The sequence below is a fragment of the Telmatherina bonti genome (genome assembly GCF_933228915.1).
Source record: "Telmatherina bonti genome assembly, chromosome: 23".
Lineage (NCBI taxonomy): Eukaryota > Metazoa > Chordata > Actinopteri > Atheriniformes > Telmatherinidae > Telmatherina > Telmatherina bonti.
Genome location: NC_136632.1, coordinates 15,746,365 through 15,767,134, shown reverse-complemented (window position 1 = coordinate 15,767,134; position 20,770 = coordinate 15,746,365). Strand labels below are relative to the sequence as shown.

General features: G+C 37.9%; 1 protein-coding gene across 3 annotated transcripts in view; it reads left to right on the top strand.

Annotated features, from left to right (window-relative positions):
- Window positions 1-20,770, top strand: part of tbc1d22a (TBC1 domain family, member 22a) — a gene marked incomplete at its 3' end in the record, with an annotated part of 122,018 nt that overhangs the window by 99,548 nt on the left and 1,700 nt on the right. For 2 of the 3 annotated variants that reach the window (XM_079262904.1, XM_079262905.1), the window contains exon 13: window positions 1,639-1,734. In XM_079262904.1, coding sequence (XP_079119030.1) covers window positions 1,639-1,734 — 96 coding nt within the window. Of the gene's footprint in view, window positions 1-1,638; window positions 1,735-2,816; window positions 3,506-20,770 lie in introns of those variants that run through there. The other variant, XM_079262906.1, reaches the window with a different exon arrangement.

Sequence of the window (20,770 nt, the reverse complement as noted above, 5' to 3'; positions counted from 1 at the left end):
AAACATGGAGAGAAAATTCAGAGATTGCTGTCAATCTCTGGAACAGAGGGAGGCAAGTGTTTTCGCAACACAATATTATTAAATCTGTCTGTCCGGAAGAGATAAGTTTACATAGTCTCGCTCATATACAGACGGCCTGTTTCTCCCCAAATTCATCTCTTATACTCACTCGTCACTCTTACATGTAAAATCTATTGATTTTTTATTTTTTTTCCCCCCTGACAGTTGTTTACTTTCTTTTTTACTTATGGAAACTCAGGCTGCCAGCTTTTTATGTGACTGAAGTTAATATAGAAAAAGCCTAAAGCTGAAGTGTTTATGCCTTCAGTTTATAGTTTAACAGTCTGAATATGTCCAGAAAATCCACAGCCCAATCAGTTAAACATACAGCTTTTAAATACCTGCATTGTAGCCTCAAAGAAACATGTAGTTAACTTAAACGGTTACAATAAAGTGAGGTTGCGTTGCAAGAGAGTTGCACGAAGAAACCTCCTGCCTTTTAAATGAGCATACACTCCCCAAGTCACTTCCATTCAGCAAGGCTGTAATTATCCTCTCTGACGGGGCTCTGGAGTAAAAATTGAATAGAACAGGGAACATCCTCGTCCTTTGTCTTTCTTCCTCTTTAATTCCCCCCGCTCATTCCCGAGTCATAAAAAAGTATGCCATCAAATATAACAGGGGAAATAAAATAAAAAGTGGCGCAGGGGAAAGGGGATTTGTATCCTCCTTTGTTTCCATCATTTCTATGTTGTAACAGAATAAAAAATGTTACATTTAGCTTTTTCTGTCTTATTTCACTTTTTTTTTCTTATATGTATTGTTAAAATGCATATTGTTGACATGCTTACACTGCGGTGAAAAGCTTGCAAAATTTGAGCTTTACAGAGAAAGACAGACAAAAAGTCTTCTTTAGAATGAAATGTGATGAATGGCCAGAGCTGTTTTGCTCGCAACATTCTTCTCTAACAAGTCTCAAGTCACCAAAATGTGTGTGTGTTTTTGTAAAGCTCAAGCTTGCTAATGATGCTAATTGTTCATTACACTACATCTGTGTGCTGGCTGCTTCAGTGCCATTCCATGTGGTCTGTTTCAGATTGTACAGCCTTAAATGCAAATGAGCTGCTGCTGCTCATTTCTAAAAGAGGCCTGCACCTTCCTACTGCTCACACCGCTACCAAATCAAGTAAAATTGGTACAGTGTAATGTGTTCATCCACTTAGTTACATTTCTATTTTGTATTTGCAAACAAAACAATGAGTGCATTTTCTACAAATATTAAAACACAGAATAACAAAGTAAAGTTCACCTGAGATTTCCTCATTTCTCAATGTCTCCTCAAGAGTGCACTCGCTTGTTGCCGTCAGCGCAAACAGAGTGCTATTAGCATTTTAAATCCTTTAATTCAGACATTGTAATGCACATTTTGTCTGCAATGTTTTTCCCTTTTGGAGGTCTGCTTTGATATATCAGCCACCTGATAGCCAGTGATTCTTTGGCATCTCCTCTCCTTGCTGGCTAGCAAAGAAATTGCACCTCTTTCAGCTTCTGTTCAAGGCAGCATAACAAAGCTCTGGTGGCAGGTTTTATTTGTTTTAACGCTGTGAAATGTTAAACTTTTCATTTCTCTCTCAACAGGCGGAACCAGAGGGCTTCTCTCATTTCCACCTCTATGTGTGTGCAGCCTTTCTGGTGAGGTGGAGGAAAGAGATTCTAGAGGAGAGGGATTTTCAGGTAACATGCACACACAACAAAGAAAGGCTGAAAAACTTTGTGTCTCCAGTTAGAATTTGAAGAGTTTTTAGCAAGCAGTCAAACAGTCCATGCACAGAGACAAAAGCACGACATGTTTTTGGAGCCATTTTGGTGATGATATAGTGTATGTAGTTTAATATCTATGTAGATTTATCATCTTTGTAGGAGTTAAATAACATTTCAGCAGACTGTAGTTGTTAATGCCTCTCTCTCCATTACCCCCACTATTAAAAAAGCTGGGCTAGGTAATCTTATAAATTGCATATAAATAGCCTGTTAGGATGAAAATACAAAGTAGTGAAGAAGAAACTCGGAAGGCCAACGTGGCTGAGAAAGTGCAGCAAGGATATCCGGTTTGTTTGTCTCATCACACTAAACAGCTGTGAAAGGAAAAAATCGTTGGTGGAAAAAGCTGCCAACTAGAAAAGCACTTGGAGAGCGCAAACCTTCGTCATGGCCTTTAAAAAAAAATCCTAGATCCAAACAGTGATCCGGATCACCACCAAAATCCTAATCATTTCTTCTTTTTCACATTTTCAACAACTCTTGAAAATTTCAATAAAATCCCTCCATGACTTTTTGAGTTGTCGTGAACAAAAACAAACAAATGCTGGTAAAAACATAACCTCCTTGGTGGAGGTAAGAAAAAAGCCTCGGATCACGCAAGGAGCAAAACCAGAGGGGGAGGAACCAAGACAGGATGCTACTTTCACATCTTGCTAGCTCCCCAACATTACCTGGCTACCCGAGCTTTAACTTTGAAGTTAAAAAGTTGTTGTAAGTGTGTTAATCGATGACAGAGGTGACGTTGTTTTCCTTCTCATTGAGGCGAACCTGCCTTCTTAACTGGAGCAACATAACCTAATATCGCATCCAAACATAATCTCTGCTCTTTGGCTGCTCACTTGTTCTCTATTTTACATTGCCTTTCTACCATTTTGATTTTATTTTGTGTGGTTAGCATTTCATTCTGCTTTTTCCTGTCCTCCCACATCTAATCTTTTTCTCTCTCTCTCTTTTTTTTTTTTTTTTTATATGATTGTATGTATTCTGTCATATAGTAAAGTTTAAGTGTAAACATTTAAAAAGGTCTTACACAACAGGCCTTCATGTTTTCTGAAGGTTTTAATTAGTTGCTGTTGTTGTTTTTTCACAAAGACTGACCTCTATATAATTCAAAAAGGCCCCAAACTGTGTGATCCTGCGTTGTCTACACGAAGACATGTTGGCACAGAACTGACTTCAAATTGCATCTGGTGACATTTTTGACTAGCATGCTGCTGAAAACACACTGAACTTATTCTTTTTCTTTTATCTTAGAAAATGCCAAAGATGGCACTGTTTGACTGATTAAAATTTTGGATATTTGCACTAAAAACCAAAAACTTGCCTAAGTATGTTAGGCATTGTGTCCTAAAGAAATCTGGGGGGAAAGTGGCAGACAAAACAAGAAGCGGTAGACGTAAACAGAATCTAAAACTAGAAATTTTTCTTTAGAAAGCCTGAAGTGTTATTGATGAGGGCACTTCCAAAAGATTTCAGGGAGGTCTGGTTTCTTGGAAGTAACATGAAAGAATCAGAGGTGGCCAACGTTGTGCTGAGGAAAAGGAAAGTAAAATCCAGCAAAGGCCTAAATGTCAGAAAAGGCTGAGGCATGAAAAACTAGAAAATAGTTGGTTTAAAAATCAGCAGGTATGATGGAGGGATGAATCCTCCCCAGAGTTTGGACCTTATTGGTTTCCAAGCTTGCCAGCTCATTATATCAAGTTGTTTTTCCCTCATTACATTTCCATTCACATTTGTGTGATTTAATAAAACACTGCTGCTATTTCCTGTTCTTCTGACAATACATGAAGAAATGAGGGCTAATGCTTTGTAAAGCACTTTATTTTTTAAGTCAGACAACGGGGGATGAACACAGAACTGAATCTGGTTTAGAACTGCAGGTCTTCATTGGCATCAGACAGAAATGGACAGAGGCGAGGTATAAAGTATCGACAACTTGTTTCATAGAAGAATCAACTATTTGCATGAATATTCATGAAGTTTAAACATATTCCGAGGTATTATATAAACATATCAGGAGGATGACAATGTCGACATAATAAAGAAAACACAAAGTGCAATTCTTAGCTTGATGGAAATATTGAAGTGTCTCTTTTGAAATAAATTTATCTTGCAGTCCAAGAAAAAGCTTCTATGCTTTTCTATATGATTTATAAAGCTTTCTTTGAGCTTGAGACAGTGTTCTGAACATTACAGACTTTTTTTTTCCCCTCCACTTTGCTTTCTGTGCACACTCTGAGCATCTGTGTGCAGTTAGTCTTTGATTTTTTTTTTAAATTTATTGTACCCACGTAACCCTTATTAACTTTACTACCATACAAACATAGAAATATCCACACAGAAATAAACTTACACTATCTCCCAACTCCCTATAGTTCTACTTACTGGCTGGCTTGCCATACAGACTACCAAGTGGCGTGCCAAGGGCAAACAATCCATCCTCATAAAGATGAGGCGTAGAGGGAGGGGAGAATCAGGTTGGCAATGAGAGTGAGAATAGATTAGACTTCAGAGGAATTGAAGGAGAAAGAAAAGTTCATTTATGGATGGCACACTTGTGTAACGATACACCCCAATCCCATTATTCCAAAGACACAATTATATCCAAAGCAGTGTTACAGATGAATAATTAAAGGTGGCTATATTGGCCTATAATTTTCACGCTATTGCCTTGAAACGTGGTATCCACCTTTTCAAAAAAAAAATGGACAAAATAAATAAAAAGGCTGCAACGTGAGCCTTTTACATAAGTAAAAGTAGAACATTTATTTCTTTCTGTCAAGAAGGATTTTTGCTCACGAGTTGTCTTGAGAAAACATGTCGAAAGGCTCGTTTTCCACAGGTTACTGAAAAAAAATGGCTTTCAAAAAAGTAACACTAAAAGAGATTATTTAAACCAAGTATTGGTGGTAGGTGATAAGTTGGTGTTCTCTGCAGAGCTTCGACTTGAAGCTGTTGTTTAAAATCAGCATAAACTGTTGGAGCATGCCGTTACAAATCTGTCCTGTGTGTAAATACAAAATGTAAGCTGCAAATATGTCGGTTTTGAGTCACACCTGCTTCATTCTATATTTTTTCTTCTTCTTAAGGACTGTCAGGTTCAGTTATTTCTCACTTGAGTAAGGAGATAGTTTCTTTTGTGGTTGTTTTTAACAGGAGTACAAACAAAACTATTCTAATCTATTCAAGTTTCGTGAAATCTTATAGTAACTGTTCCTACTCTGACATTTTAGACTACTTTATTCTCTCTGTTTTCTGTCATTATTCACTAAATATAACAGTTTATGAAGGTAACACTCAGAGGTTACAGATCAAATGGACCTGCGATTTACATTGGAGGCCCCCTGATTAAAGATGATTCATCCTCTGAGAGAGCGAGTGGAGGCTGTCTGAGTTTGATGATGAGACATCAACTTTCTCATCTGCCCTTACCTTCATATTCCACCCGGCCTCTGTTCTCTTTTCTCCCACACAAGCTCGTACAGGATTGATTTTTTTTTTCTCTTCTTCATGGAGCCTTTTTTCAGATTATAATTAAGGTGGTTATAGGTTTTTGAGATGGGTTTTAGCAAAATATGAAATAGAAAAAAGAAAGAAAAGTCTTGCTAATCTTTGAGTATCTGGTGTGCCCATATTCATGTTAAAATGTTTTGTAACAGTAATTGGTGGTAATATGGTGATTGTTATCATCTGAAAAAGAAAGGGATGGTACACTGAAACCAGAAAGAGTTTGTAGAGTTGTCTGGACTGACATGTTTAAAGACTTAAACATAAATAGCTTACTTAGCATACTAGCCTATGAGCAAGGTTGGGCGACTTGGTTCTTAATGTTATTAGGACATTTGTACAGGAGCACAATCCCAAGGCTGAAGACTGCCTACACATTAAAATTTGTTAAAGATGTTTTAGTAAGTATTGATGAACACCTTTTGTTGTGGTAAATTTATTTCAGCTTTACTTTAGCATGTTAGCATGCAGGTATTAGCATGGGGCTCAAAGTAATGCCTTGTGGAGGTGCTAACTGTGCTTTTCCTTTCTACACCTGTGTGCAAAGTTTTTCTCTCTCTGTTGACCAAAATCCAAATAAATGCCATCTATTCTTCTGTTGTAGTTCTGTCTGTTAGCATTGCATATACACTCAACAGCCATAAACACTCACTCCACAGTTGAAGTTCATGTGCTTCTACTTGAAGCTTAAACAGTACACCCAGCTGCGGTACCTGCAGCTTTACAATCTGCCTGATTTTCTATTTTTCTGATTGTCTTCCACTTTAAACTATGAAAAGATGCAGCAGACTCTCTCTTTAGATCCACTTCATCTTTTTAATTTTTCCAACACATGCACATTTGCCAAACTTACATGCTTAAGTGGCACATGGTCAGAGGAAATTGCAGCCTCATTTGCATCCTGATATGCATCCTTTGATGAAGGAATTAATTCCACCCCGACTAAACTCACATTTTCATGAATGTGACAATTAAAAAAAACTTGTTTTCTGACTCTGGTCCTTCCTTATTTTAGTGTCCAATCCGTCACAGATATAAACCAAAGGAAAATAAAGCAGACACTTGTTCATAAATAGCTGAGCCAAAAGTCATCCTGGCATTTTCCCACACCTGGTCTACAGCAAATGAGCTCTCATTGTCTATTTGTTTCTGTCTTCATAGGAAGTCTGTTGTGTATATTGAATCTAACAGCGCTGTCCTGGTTGAGTGTGCACCTGTGTGTGTGTGTGCTCTTTTGTTAGCATATCGGACTAGGTGCATGCATATTTCTATATTATGAGATGCAAACAAATACAGAACGTTTAAGAAAAGTTAATTGTTTAAACAAGCCTGCACATTTGCCAGGTGGTATGGCTTTGAAACTAAATTGTTAAAATTTTCTTATTTATTTACCATTTCCTCAAACAGATTAGTGTCAAGGTGGAAAGTTAAGATTTTGTCCTCTCTTAGCTTTACAGCTTTTTTCCCTCTGAGATTGCTGCCTCTGATCTACTGAGCCTCTGTTTAAATGTGGGCTTCCACATTGTTAGTCTGTTGAAAAGACATGATATCTTTGTGTATTCACCAGCAGATTTCTGCTGTCCAGCCGTGTTACTTTAACTCTTTGTTGATTTTTATCTTTTTAAATCTATCTTACTAATTTCTTACTGCTCTGTCTCTCTGCTGCTTAAGTCTACTGCTTTCTTTAGCCTTTTTTACTTTAATTTGGGTTTCTCACTTGGTCTCATCTATATTGCTTTCCTTTTCCTTTCCCAACCACCTCATTAGTATATAAATCCCAACTCAGATATCTCCAATGATTCTCAAAGCGTATTTGCTAACTGTTAGCATGCTCACATGCTAAACCCCATATATCTGCCATGCCTTTTAGCATTTCACTTAAGGCACTGTTGTAGTTTTGTCTTCCACCTATGTATGAGGCTCTTAATATCCTAATATTAAACAACGATGATGTGTTTTTACTTTCAGGAAAGTCATCTTAATGTAATTGAATGTTTGCCAAATTATAACAGGATTGAAAATTGTTATGCAGTCCTCCTGAAGGGGGAAAAAAAGTTTCAGTATGCTTAAGAAACAAATTAAAAACACATCTGCTCAAAGTTTGAGCTAAAACTTTGCACTGAGACCAAAAATAAGTACAATTTTTTGCTGATAATACACCATATTTCAATTCACTGTCATTGGAAAACATGTTTGCAAACCAATAACACATTCTTCTAGCAGAATAATTAAGGTTGCCTACCAGTTTTCATCAATCTGCTCATTATAACACTGAGCCCTAGTTTCCTCAGACCTGGAGGGAAGACTGTCATAACTAAGCACAGCACAACATTAACATTCTGCTGTATTGTTTTACAGTTGTAAATAATTTTTTTACTTTTTTGATTGATTTGAGCCTTGGTGAGTTGGCAGCCTTTGTGCACCTGACATACATTAATAAGACTTTGTCTTAGATTAAAAGGCCTCTCGAAGCTTTGAAGGTGTGAGATTAAAACAGAAAAAAGGTGTAAACACAAGTGCAGATTTAGGAGTTAATTCTTTTGGGGCTTTTTTTTTTGTTGAACACACAAAGATTTCTAAATCTGCTCAGTCACTGCAGTGCTGTCAGTCAGTTTAGGAAAAAATGTTAGCTAATTGACTTAGATTAAAAAAAAAAAAAGTATGGCTTGAGAAGCAGCAGTGTATGACAAACTGCTAGTGAGTTACATTCTGTGGCTCCTAAGAGGGAACACAAATGATTGATTCACTTTAATAATTTTAATTAAAAAAAATGCATGCAGAAAGTAATTTAAAAAGGGTAGTTCATGCATTGTTATCAAACATAGTGCAGAGAGTAACTGTGAATCTCACCCTGGTTGTGGGATTGGACTTGTTAAGCTGCAAAATGAAAAACATGAGGAGTAAGGCCCTCCCCAGGCAATCTGCCTTTCTCTGTTCCACCTCAGCTAGCACACTACAGCCAACCACAGGCCTGCACTGCACGGATAAGTCGGCGCATACGCATGCAGATTTTGAGTTTTTTCTGTCACTCAAGGCCTTGTGTTTTTCAACACAACATATACACTTCTGTATCACCTTCTTCTTTTTATTCATACTTGAATACAGAGGATAAATGCTTTTAACCACATGCTCCGTACCATTGTAGGCAATGTTTGGCTTTAGTCTGCAGTTTTTTTTTTTAATGGCCAACTAAAAAGGCTCCAGAATTGAAGGTTTAATTTAATACATTATGCCCTCCATGACTATGTCTCCAATATGTAAAAAAACTAAAATAAAACTACTAGAGGGTTATGCATCTGATGGAATTACAACTTAAATACTTTAAAGAATGAAATAGTCTTTCCTTGGATTAAGTGAAAGTATGATTCATATAGAAAATGGTTTATTGTATAACATTATAGGTATGTAAAAATCACTGGGACCATGCTAAAAATTTGTCATTTGTTCGTCTGAACACTGTGACGTATGTTCAAGTGACGTATGTTCAAGCTTGACTGAGATGGGTTTTGTGGGTTCTTTGACTTATGGACACCTATTATGTAGCTCCCACTGTGGCTGGGTCATATTACTGGCTAGTGTTGATTTAAGTATGCTTTAATTAAGACAGTGCTGAACTATGTATCAGGTGGTGGTGTGTTGGGATCCCTGTTTTACAAGCTAGAAGCTTCTTAGGGTGTTCCTTTTTTCAATTCAGTTCAGTTCAAATTTATTTATATAGCACATCTTAACCCAGCTCCTGCTGACCAAAGTGCATCACAGAACAACATATACAGTTAAAATGATCACAAATAAGATAAAAACAATTGAACAATAAAACTTAAGATAAAACAACAATAAAACCCAACTATAAAATAGCAATAAAATAAAGTGAAAGTCTTAAGTAAAATTAACAAAAGGTATAAAACAGCCTAGGAGCCAATGTGTACCCCAAAACTGTCAGCTTTAATTGAAGACTATAGAAAAAAGTTGTGATTTCAGTCTGGATCTAAATTGACCTACAAACTGATAAGACTTAACGGACAGAGGAAGACTGTTCCAAAGTTGAGGTGCAGCCACAGAGAAGGCTCTGTCCCCCCTGGTTTTTACCCTGGCTTTGGGAACAGCCAACAAGGGCTGGTTTTTCACAGTGTAACATGAAAGCAGCTATTTTTAAGTTTGTGCACGTATAATTGTGAAAATTAACTGTGCGAATTGAATTTAATTAAATGTTTCCCGCAAGTTCAACTATTATAAGTTTGGAATCAGAACAACAGTGTATATGTGACAGTTCTGATCATTAACATCTTATACTTTAATCAGTAAGCATAGTTGGACTCCATTACTATGCTCCTTATTAACAATTTGTAGATTGGAATATGTTCTTCAAAGTCCTTACTGTATTTGGATGAAGTACCGCTACCTTTTTTGATTCCATGCTACAGGAACTAAACAATTGTAGTGCATAGGATTCCCATTTTTAGGGTTTCAGATGTTGCTTTTAGCACTAGCACAGTCATTAAAAAAACAACTCAAAGATGCTTTCTGTTAGCGAGAATCGTGATAAGCTAGCTTTATACTGCGTTATGTGTTGTTCTGGTCCAGTTGAGCAAAACACTGTTGTTTCATTTGGTTTCACTGCTGTTGCAAATGCCTCCCGAAAAAATTCAAGGTCGTTTTTAAGGCATTTACAGTAAAATACCAAACATGGCTTCCATGGTCACAAATTGAAACTTAAACAAACAACTCAGTACTTGTGTGAATATATTCATATACAAGTCACTGCTGGCTTTTTAACTACACACGGAGGACAGCTGTAATGAGGGAACAAAAGTCAGAAGTGGAGTGAAAAAGGAAGAAAAAGATTTGTTCTCACTTTAATTAATGGCGTGTGAAAAACTGTGGACCTTTGTAAATGTCAGCGGCTGTCCTCAGATCAGTTACGTGTGGAAACCTCTGGGGTTTGGCAGCTTTGGCAGTGAAGGAAAGAAGGTTTCTTCAAAGGAGCCAAAGTGTTTAGGAAATGTCAGCACATTTTTCCATTATCTTGGCAGAAAACTTTAGATCGATCTTTATGTTGTAGTGAAAAGTATGAAAGCCTATTGGAATAAAATAAACATTTCAATCACTTAAGTGGGAAAGCTTGATACCAGACTGGGTTTTCTGATCAGCTGTGAGGACTAAATATAAAGAACACTATGTGGTGAGAGGTGCGATTAACATCTCTCCAATAAGGAAATCTGTTCACGTTATGCATGCATAAACCAGTGTCCTGTAAGTTGTATGAATCTGATTGTGTGTGTGCGTACAGAGGAATTTAATCTGTTCTTAAAGATGCTGTAGCAGCATAACGGGTGGTAACTAGTTGCTTTGATATAGTCTAATATGTATGCTGCTTTGGTCTGTGTATTCATAAATTTATTTATTCCTTTGGAGTGCTGATTCCCCTCCCCCAAAAAATCCTAATATTTTGTTTGATGTAATTCACAAAAGTCTTGTATAAGTTTATTACTGGAAAAACAAAATTCATAATCCATTCAGGCTAATTATCAGAACAAAGGGAGTCTCTGTCAAGTTGCCAGGACAAATGCTCTGAAAATTGGAACTCTTTAATCTGGACATCTGGTCACTTGAGATGTTTTACTCTGCCAACACAAATGCTGCAGAGTATTGTGCTCAATGTTGTCCACAGGACCTACTGCTGTTGGTCCTGTGGTGTGCACTCGATTCTGTGTTGATGACATATTAAGATAGTTTGCAAATTTATCTCCCATTTGATGACTTTATCTATATAAGACTTTTCTAAAACCATCAAAATAAGCTTCTAGTTAATAAACCAATGATTCTGAATATCAAGCAGCAACACCTTCTTAAACATTTTTTTGAGGAATTTTGAACAATACTTGACATGGAATTTAAACAATATTTTAAGTCCAGTTCTTGTACACTGTCATCGTCAGATGAGTTTCTTTTAGTTTGCTCAGCCTTTTGAAACTGACCTGTAATCATTTAAACCCAGGAAAGACACCAAACTCAAGAAATGAACAAATGCTGCATCTACAAATAAAAGGCAACTTATATCTTTCTGTATTTTTATTTGTTTGCAGACGTTATGAAGAGCAATCTAGTAATTTGTTTCCATTAATTTGTTGTATGTATAGGAAATTCCAAGGACAGTTTCACAGGCATAAAATATTATTTTTGGTACAAGGTTATTGTCACAGAGCTATTTTACTGAAAACCTCACATAATTTGACATGTTGTGCTTGTTTTCTCATCATTATTCTTTGGCAACTGGACAAGTGCAGGTCAATGGAAGTGACAAGTTTAAAAACGAACAACAATTTAAAAAAAAAAAAACAAAAAAAAAAAACTACTCTGCAGACTAAATTTGTCTGAAAATGATGCCCTTTAAGAAAATGCCACATAACTTTCCAACCATAAAACTTTGTACTTCTGAAAAATTTTAATGGTATATTTATATTCAATATGCACATTCCTGTAGCTGCCAATATCTCAATAGTGAGAAATGGAACTTGACATTTTTATTTTCCAGCCCAAAGCCTTCACATGATAGCCGTGTTTCACTTTACAGCACCATGCCAGCGACTGGACCAACTCAATGTCATTTTGGAAGCACATCATGGTTAATTTAGCATAGAAATTGTAAGAGTACATTATTGCCAATATCAAAGAAAAGAAAGGGCGAAAGTGACAAGTCAAGAGTCAAAACTGGACCGACTCCTACTGGCAGAAAAACAGATGCTGAGTTAGCCCTGGTTAGGGGATGCCACAGTGTAAAAATCTGCCAAACTCAGTAGAAGGCTTTGAGAGGTAAGTAGAAATCCAGCAAAGACCTGACACAACATCTAAGACTCTCCGATACAAACTCTCTTTTTGCCTTATTTATTCACTGTATTGTTTTAACTTCACTTCTTTCTTTTTTCCTGACAATATAAAGAAGTGACAGTTATTTGAAGGCTTTTGCGCAATTCTGTTCCATGGTTATGAAAGCGTGGCTTCAACGTGATTGAATGCCCCTTATGTATGGTCTTTTGGTAATTACTGCACCTGCATGTCTGCACCCTCCTTTGATTAATTCCGTTTTTTTTTACCCATTTATCATGACAAGCCTTCCTCATTTGCTTTCCCACAACTTTTTTTTTTTTTTTTTTTTTTTTTTTTTTTTTTTTTTTTAACAAACTTTGGTTCCATCAGGCCCCCTCTCGAGGGTTTGCAACTTCTTCTGATGGATAGCACTCTACGCAATGGTGTTGAAAGTGAAACAAGGCCACCCCCCATAAAAAACTTCTAATAATCACCCTTTTGATTGAGTGCTGCACCCAATGTGCCATCTGAATCTTTCTGTGCCAAAACAAGAGAAGAAGAGGAGGAGAAATGAACGGAAAACAGAAAACTTAATGTAGTGGAAGTAATTATGCAACGATCCACCCAATCTTTCCTTTTATCCTCTGACACTCTTTTCTCATTGCTCTTTTTCCACCTACACACTCTACATCACTGACAGCTAGAGTTCACTGTCAGGCTACCGCGCGTGGGCTCGTACGCTGAGTTATTGCGCCAAACGATTTTGATGACCAAAGCTGCATGGAAAGTCAGGAGTGATCCTTTTTAGTATAGTATTATAGATGTAAAGTGAGTGTGTGTAATAAAAAAAGGGGGGGGGTTTATAAGCTCAAAGTAAACTTGACTTAGGTTGTTAGTTTTGAGATCTGACTGCCATTACTAGCATGGAGCAGATGCGGGATGAGTGAATTTTAAGGCTTTTTTGCCCAAAGATAACAGAATAACAGGAGTTGCTGTGTCAGCCAATAAGTCAACTGCATGTCCTTCCTTTCCTCTCAAGAAGGTTAAGACACAAAGATGCCAAATAAACAACAGAACTGATTTACTTGTAGAAAACAAACAGCAGCTGCAGGGGAGGCAGAGATTTTTAAGAATAAAAGAGTAGTTTTGAGGAATGAGCTGGGTCATGAGCTGAGACATAAATGTTGAATTTTAAATTCAGATACTTGGGAACTCAGCCATTTCTGCTGGGGGGGGGGGGGGGGGGGGGTTTCCAGGGATCTTGAACTCATCATTGAAGGGGACATTAACCTTTCCAAGCTTGGTGATAGTAAGAGTTAAACTACTTGGGCTTCATTTTTCTTCTTTTATAGAATTAAGTGTTTAAAAGTTCAGCAGGCGTCTTTGTGTTAAGTTGTCTTTTGAAGAGTTTATTTTGCCAGTTTTGTTAGGCTTTGTGGAGATCCACCGACTTTGATGTGGAGCAGAGATGAGCTTATGCATTTGTCCCTGTTTGATAACAAAACTGCCAGATTTTGGGGCGGTAATGGCTGGTGGTGAAGGGGGCAAATGGTTAAATATCGACTGTTTTGTGAACTTTGAAGATGCAAGCGCTGAAAAGTGAAACTAGTCAAGCAGAGCATAAAAGGACTGCAAATGCCTCAATACACAGACGAAACTCAGCAGATTGCTGCTTCTGGCAGCTTTTTCTTCCCAACAAAGGCTGTGAACTCGTAACTTGTTTGCATTGACGGTGCAAAATGGCTCCAACACAAGCTGAGTGTGAATTGTAGGAAGCAAAAATGTTTCAAATGCCAGCAGTTTTATTGACTTTTAACTTTATATTCCACTGATTACAACCATCAAAAATCAACAGCTTTGTGACTCTGACTGCTTTCTCGACGCAAACAGATTTTGATCAACTATTCAGCAACCATGTACTCACAACTGAAGTTTCCAGACTGCAAAAGTACAAGATTAGGCTATAAGCTATTTATTTGCTGTACCTCCTATTGCTCAGAGCTAGTTCTGCCTGGGTGTTTGTTAAAAGCAACAGGTGATCGCCCCGTTATATGTCATATCCTTTACCTGCAGAGTTTTCCATTGAGGCAACATCACAACCTTTCCTGCTACATATTAAAGGCAACTTGGCTGTCAGCTCCTGCTTCCATGTGCTGCATTACTCCACTCCTACATTAACACCCACTGTTTGCCAGAGTGTCTATTTTGTAAAATTATATGAACTACAGCAAGCTAATGGCCCCAGCAGAGCAGCAGCCCAGGCCCATTACACCACAGGGGTGATGCAGAATGCCATTACCACCTCCTGCAACCTCTGAACATAGGCACCTCTGTGTGTGTTTGGGAAGAGGTGCTGGTGCTGTTGAAAGAGGTTAGACGTGTATTGACACATATGACAGCAACGCAACAGTTAGTAGAGACAGTGGCCATTTTTAGCCACGAAAGCGTGTCATGTTGATCTGTACAGCATAGCTGTCATCTCTTGGCCAATTCTTCAGGGATTTTAGCTGCTCATCACAGGAGGCTGTGCTTGACACGGCAGAGAAGACAGTGAGGCATGTCATACAACTTTGGGCACTTATTGTGAGCACTTCACTGATCAACAGCTCATCATACCAGCAAACGGACTATTTAGTTAATTGGAAAAGTGATTTTAATTGTCTGTTTTATCTGTCTCTGCATTTGTGTCAGTGTGTTCCCTTGACTGTTTACCACTATTGAATTCAGTCAGTGTGTAAATAGTCTCCATGGTAATATTTCTCTCTGATTCCATTTAAGGCTTCCGCTCCTGGAGCTAATAGTCATCTCATGCATGTCCAGCTTGGTGCTTGCTGTTCTCGTCATGCCCATCAACCCTGCTTTGAATCTACTTTATGGAAAAATTTTCAGTCCTGCAAAGCTTCACCAGCAAACATGGACAATTCTGTAAATAGAAGATTTTGTTGGCGGATCGACTGTTTTAAATTAGCTCTGACTCATCACATTCAGGTTAAAACGATAACCATCAGCTCGGCAAGCGAATGTCTCTTGTCAGTGACCTCAGTTGTCTGTACAGCCAGATTCTATTTATGAAGAAAGAGCCTCGGCAGAGACTCTATCGATGATCCGCTTTTCCTTCTGTATCAATAGTCATTAACTGCTTTAAACCTAGCCAAGCACTTTAGCTGAAGAGCTAATTGTCTTTTGTTATGTAGAATACTGTATACAGTTGTCATGAATCAGTGTCTTTGTTTGGTTTTGTTGGATAAATGGGTATTCATGCATGAAAAACTGAAACACCCACATGTGCATTAAATACACACAGACACACGTTGCTTCTTTGTTGTTCTGTTCATACCTATTTGTTGCTGTAAAACAGACTGCAACACATTTTTATACATGTCTGTACATCTCTTATGTTTGAATTTAGCTTTCTTCCCCCCTCTTCTTATGCAAACAAACACACCAGGGTTGTCCAAAGTCAGTCTTTAGGGGTTGCTGTCCTGCAGATTTCCAATGTGTCTCCCTTCTCCAACACACCCGATTTATATAAAATGGATCCTACAGCCTATTGAGTTCTGCACAATTAATTGAAGCCATGTGAGCTGAAGCAGGGACACATTAAAATATGCAAGATAGTGGCCCTTGAGGACTGGAGCTGGGAGACAGTAACAGTTGCAGCCTCTCAGCATGCACTGTTGCCACCTGTGTGGAGGTGTGTGCAATTAAACAGTATTAAAGTCATTAGTCTAACAGAGGTGAGAGCCAGCAGATGGTTACGATGCAGAAATATGTTTTAATGAAGCTCCTCAGTCACTGTAGTTAGTGCAAAGCATGCATGGGTTCCGTTGTGTATGTGTGTGTTTGTGTGTGTGTTTGTTCTTTTGGCTCAAAGCAGCACATGATTGGACAGTGGTTGGTCTTCCTTTACCATGGCCATTAGTCTGTGGTGGATTCATGAGGATCCAGTAGCACATGGTGAATTTCACCCCAGCTACTTTTCCGTTTCTGCGAAAGCAACGAGGGAGGCAGAACATTTTCTAGAGGCAATGTATAATCGGAGAGGTTCTTGAATTGTTTTTACAAACCTTAGAAATGAGGGTCATCTTCTAATCCACAACAAATCGTTTCATGAGAAGCTTATTAATAAATTTGCATTGGGGCAGGCGTTGCTAAGAAACATGCTGATAATAACAGTTTGCTGCTGATTGACTCAAACTGTGTATGCTATAATATTTTAGGCTTTAAAACAAATATTGATTTGTACGGCACTTTGCTTAAAAGGATGTGTAAGGACACATTTACAGTTTTTAATCTAAATTATTCATCACAGTTAGAGGGTCAAAACAGCTACTTAATAAAGTGTATCAATAATTTATCTCACGGGGATAACATCATGAGTGTTGACACAGACACACAGTAAGGGGTGGAAGCACACTGCTGAAAATTTAAATGATCCCCTCCCTTTTCTGGTCTTAGTGATACATTTTGTGTGTAATGTATGCAGACCTAATAGCAATAAATTAAAACCTTTAACATTACTGTTACAAGTCTTAAGAAAGCCTTTATTTCTGTATATTTTGCCATGAAAGTGGAGAAGAAATGCAGCAGTTTCTTGGAGTGTGCAAACACGATTATAAAATACATTATATAAGGCAGAGAGAAGTACTAAAGTAAATATGTAGTGATTCACTCATTCATACGTAGTGATTCTTATTAAATATCCACACTTTATGTAGTTTGGAGTCCATTTACTTTGCATTTACAAATCAATGGACTGATTATTGTCTTTCCCAATGACAATCAGACACCCAGATGGACTGGGGTTCAGACCACCAGTTGAAAGACAGCACCTCCATCAGCTGAGCCGAGGCTGCCCCAGTAGCCTTCCAGTCCTATTACACTTACTGGCTGTACCATTTTGCCATTTCTTCATGTAGTCCTCAGTAAAAGTTTTCCAAGGACTTTCCAAAGCTTTTCTTTGGATGTTGCAGCATTTTGTTCCACCTCTCTATCAAGATGACCTCACAGTGCTTTAATAATGTTGAGATCATCACTCCATATCACATGTTGTTCCAAACTTTCCGCACACCTCAGCCTTTATTCCCTGCTTCCCTTCCTTAAGAAGCCACCCTTCCTTTGGGACCAGGTCAGATACAGTTTCAACAGCAGATAGATTTACTGGTCTCAGAGCTTTTGTGTAATTTCTTTTCATATTTTCTTCTTTCTGGAAAACATTTCTGGAAAAAAAACACTTTTTTTTAAAACCCCCATTTGACCATTTTCCAGACTATTCCAGGAAATACTGCATAACATGCTTGGATAGGTCACATTTTAAGCTGATAGCTGTTTGGGAATCACCTTGCTGAAATTTCTTTCAATATGATGTCTGTCTCACTGTTTTATTTTGGTTTTATGCTTTTTTTTCTCTTTTTTTTCTAATCTGGATCACTAGCCCAGCACACTTACATGCAAAGTGTAAAATTAAATATACAAAGAAATGAGGTATACCTCCATCCTTACACTTACAACATATAGCTGCCACTGCTTAGCAAATATGTCACTGTGTAAATACAATCATACTCAGAAAAGTTTCAGTGCTTCTGCCTTCCAACATTCTCTTTTCAGTCTAAATCTGTGATGTGATCACGACTCTTGGTCAAAATAAAATGCTTAGCAAAAAACAGCCTAAAAAGAAATGCAGATTTATGAAAGGATTTTCTCATATCAACTTTTCAGATATTAGTTTACTTTTTTTTTTTTAATTATATTTTGAGCTGCATTTCATAGAAAATACTGTCTTCTGGTGTCAAACAGTATCATCCCACGCAGTGATGGTCAAACCTTCCAGTGAAGAGAAAATACTGAGCGCATTTTTCAGTCAAACAGGGCTTTAAATAAAAAAAAAAATTCGTTTCCATACCTGTCATTGTCAATAACACCTTATCGGCTTAGATAGGCACTTGGAAGTCTTTAATGCCTCTTTTTTTTTTTTTTTTTTTTTTCTCCTTGACAGCATATTTCAGACTTGTTTTTATTTAGCACATCATCTGTGACACCCACAATTCTTGGTTATTTGACAGTTTTTCTCTGTCGTTTATTTCTGCTCTGAAGTAGTGAGGAGGCTGACTCATTTTCAGTTGCATTAAAATGTTTCCTCCGTGGCAATAAAACACATCTTTTTCTTTTGAAACACATCGACTGACCTCGTAACATAATGCTTCAAACTACTCTTAATACCTTGCTCTCTGTGGAAAATTTTGTTATACAACTCAGCATGCTAACAGGCATTGATTTCTCTTGCTAGCATGAAAGGTTTGACTTAAACTGACATTAGCAGCAACTCAATGATCAGGTTCTTGTTCACTGAATATTTCACTTATTATGTAACATGGATGCAGTGACGCTGTTCTATAGGAGAGCTTCCTTTCACTTGAAAGAGCCCGGGGCTGTGGAGTACAGTAGGCAGATACATGGTGTATAGCCTCAGGCATCCAGGCCCATAGGGGTCATGCACAGATTACTTTATATCCACATATTTACACCACAACCTTGTTAAGATAGTTGATTTCTTAATAATTCTCTAATTTATATTTTACTTTATAACCTGTCTCCTTTATGCTCTCTTAAAAGAGTAACTCACTCATAAATCATGTTCTGCTTAAAAACCCTGATGTTAACTCAGCAGGGCATCTACAGTTCAAATGTTTTACCACTGTTTAATTCGCTTCCTGTGAGCTGGGGAGCGTTTCCACATGAGCAGACACCAAAAAGGAAAAAAATAAATAAATAAAAAGTTTTCAAGCGACAAAGCCACTCCCACTTGTACGCGGTCTGTTTTCCGCAAGCAAATGCAGTGGGTTTTGAATGTGTGAGCAAGTGATGAAAGAGGAGAGCTGATAGTGCCGCTCCGCTGAAAACAGATGAGAGAAAGCCAAGCTGAATTCTGATCAGGACACATCCCGCTCTCCCTCCTGAATGAAAACACTTCAGAGGTCTTTCCAAAGCCCAGGGAAATGTCACCTGGTCAATGCGTCCAAGTTTTCGTCTCTAACAAGCTGCCGTTCCACCACTGTGTTTTTATCCTGTTAAATTAAACAGCTGAATCTCCTTATGAAGAGTTGAAAATCCTGTTTTATGTTTGAAAACACTTGAAGGGGAATTTGTTCGCATTTTTATCAGCATTCTCTCTCCCAACCTGAGATTCTTTATATGTATATACATATAGAACATATTCCAATGGGGTTTGAACACATTTCAAAGGCCTAAGGCTCATAAAAACCAGTCAATAAAGTATTTAACAGCTACTCTCTTTGTTTAGCGAAGAAAAATAACCGATTTTAAAATCATGTTTGTGTCAAAACAAATGTTCAGCTGGGTTCATCTATAACTTGTTCAGTAGACGGGGAGGGTGAAGTAAAGCAGTATGTGTGAAACCTAGCTCGGATGGCAGTTTTCAGTTTAATTAGCTGAAGACAACGTGTACTTTTCCACCCTCATTTGGAATACAAATGCTTTCTGTTGGAAAGTCACCGGGGTCACTCATCGGGCTCATTAAAAACTAGCACGGAAGAAGAAGTTAATGGAGCCAAACACCTTTAGTAGAGACGTAGGAGGATGAACCAGTGCTAAGGGCCTTCCTTTAGTAAACGTGTCCACATAAAGATTTGTGTAGTTTGATTTTTCTCAGTACTTATATAGAAATGAAGAGTGTGCATGAAAATTTAGTGACACTTTGACTCGCTCATAAAAGTTTCACTGTTTGAACCTGTTCCGAAACCCTTTTCGTCCCAGGTTTGTATCCTTTTGGCTCTCAGCAGCCGGCTGAGGAGTCAGATGAGTGTAGACACCATAACCCCTACGGGATTTGTCTTTCGATGTGATTATCAACATTGTGATTGGTTGTAAACCCTGTTGTCACGGCAATGATTTCAGCCTTGATGATGAAAGCTCCTGGGACGGCAATCCACAGGACGCACACTGGCAGACACACCTTCACTCTGTCTCAGTGCTAACCAGTCTCATTCCCCTTTGAGAGAGAGGCATTAGTTGGCAAGATTGAACTTGTGCATGTGTGTGTAAAGGTGTGTGTTGCTGTTGTCTGTCTTCTTACTTACCAGGTAATGTACAGAACGGGAATCTGGGGAAAGGCTCAAGCTGCACTGAATTGCACCTGACACTTTATTCTTTCTTTCCTGATTTTTTTTTCCCGTCCACACACCGACCCGTTTCATCTTTTCTCTGCGTCTTGCAGATGTTATTTAACCACTTTGACTGAGTTAACAACATGTGTGTCACACTCAGACACACCAGTGTCTCATGTGCTGCATCATCACAGTTGTATTTATTAAACCTGAAATCTTTACAGGATCAGAATGCATCTGCAGCCTCTGTTTATATGCTTCTTCTTTTGGATTTTTTTTTTTTTTTTGTAAATCTATCATTTGTTCTTTTTTTTTTTTTTTTTAATACTTCGGTGTCCAATCGGATAATCTTTAATTACCCCCCCTAAAAAACTTTTTTGTTTGCTTTAGTTCAATACAGTTTGAGGTACATTTATGGATTCTATTGGTGAAAATGGTTTTCATGTATTCCCATGTATGCCTATGAGATGATCATGATGATGTGATGGTCGGTCATGTAGTTTTTTTTAGTGCTC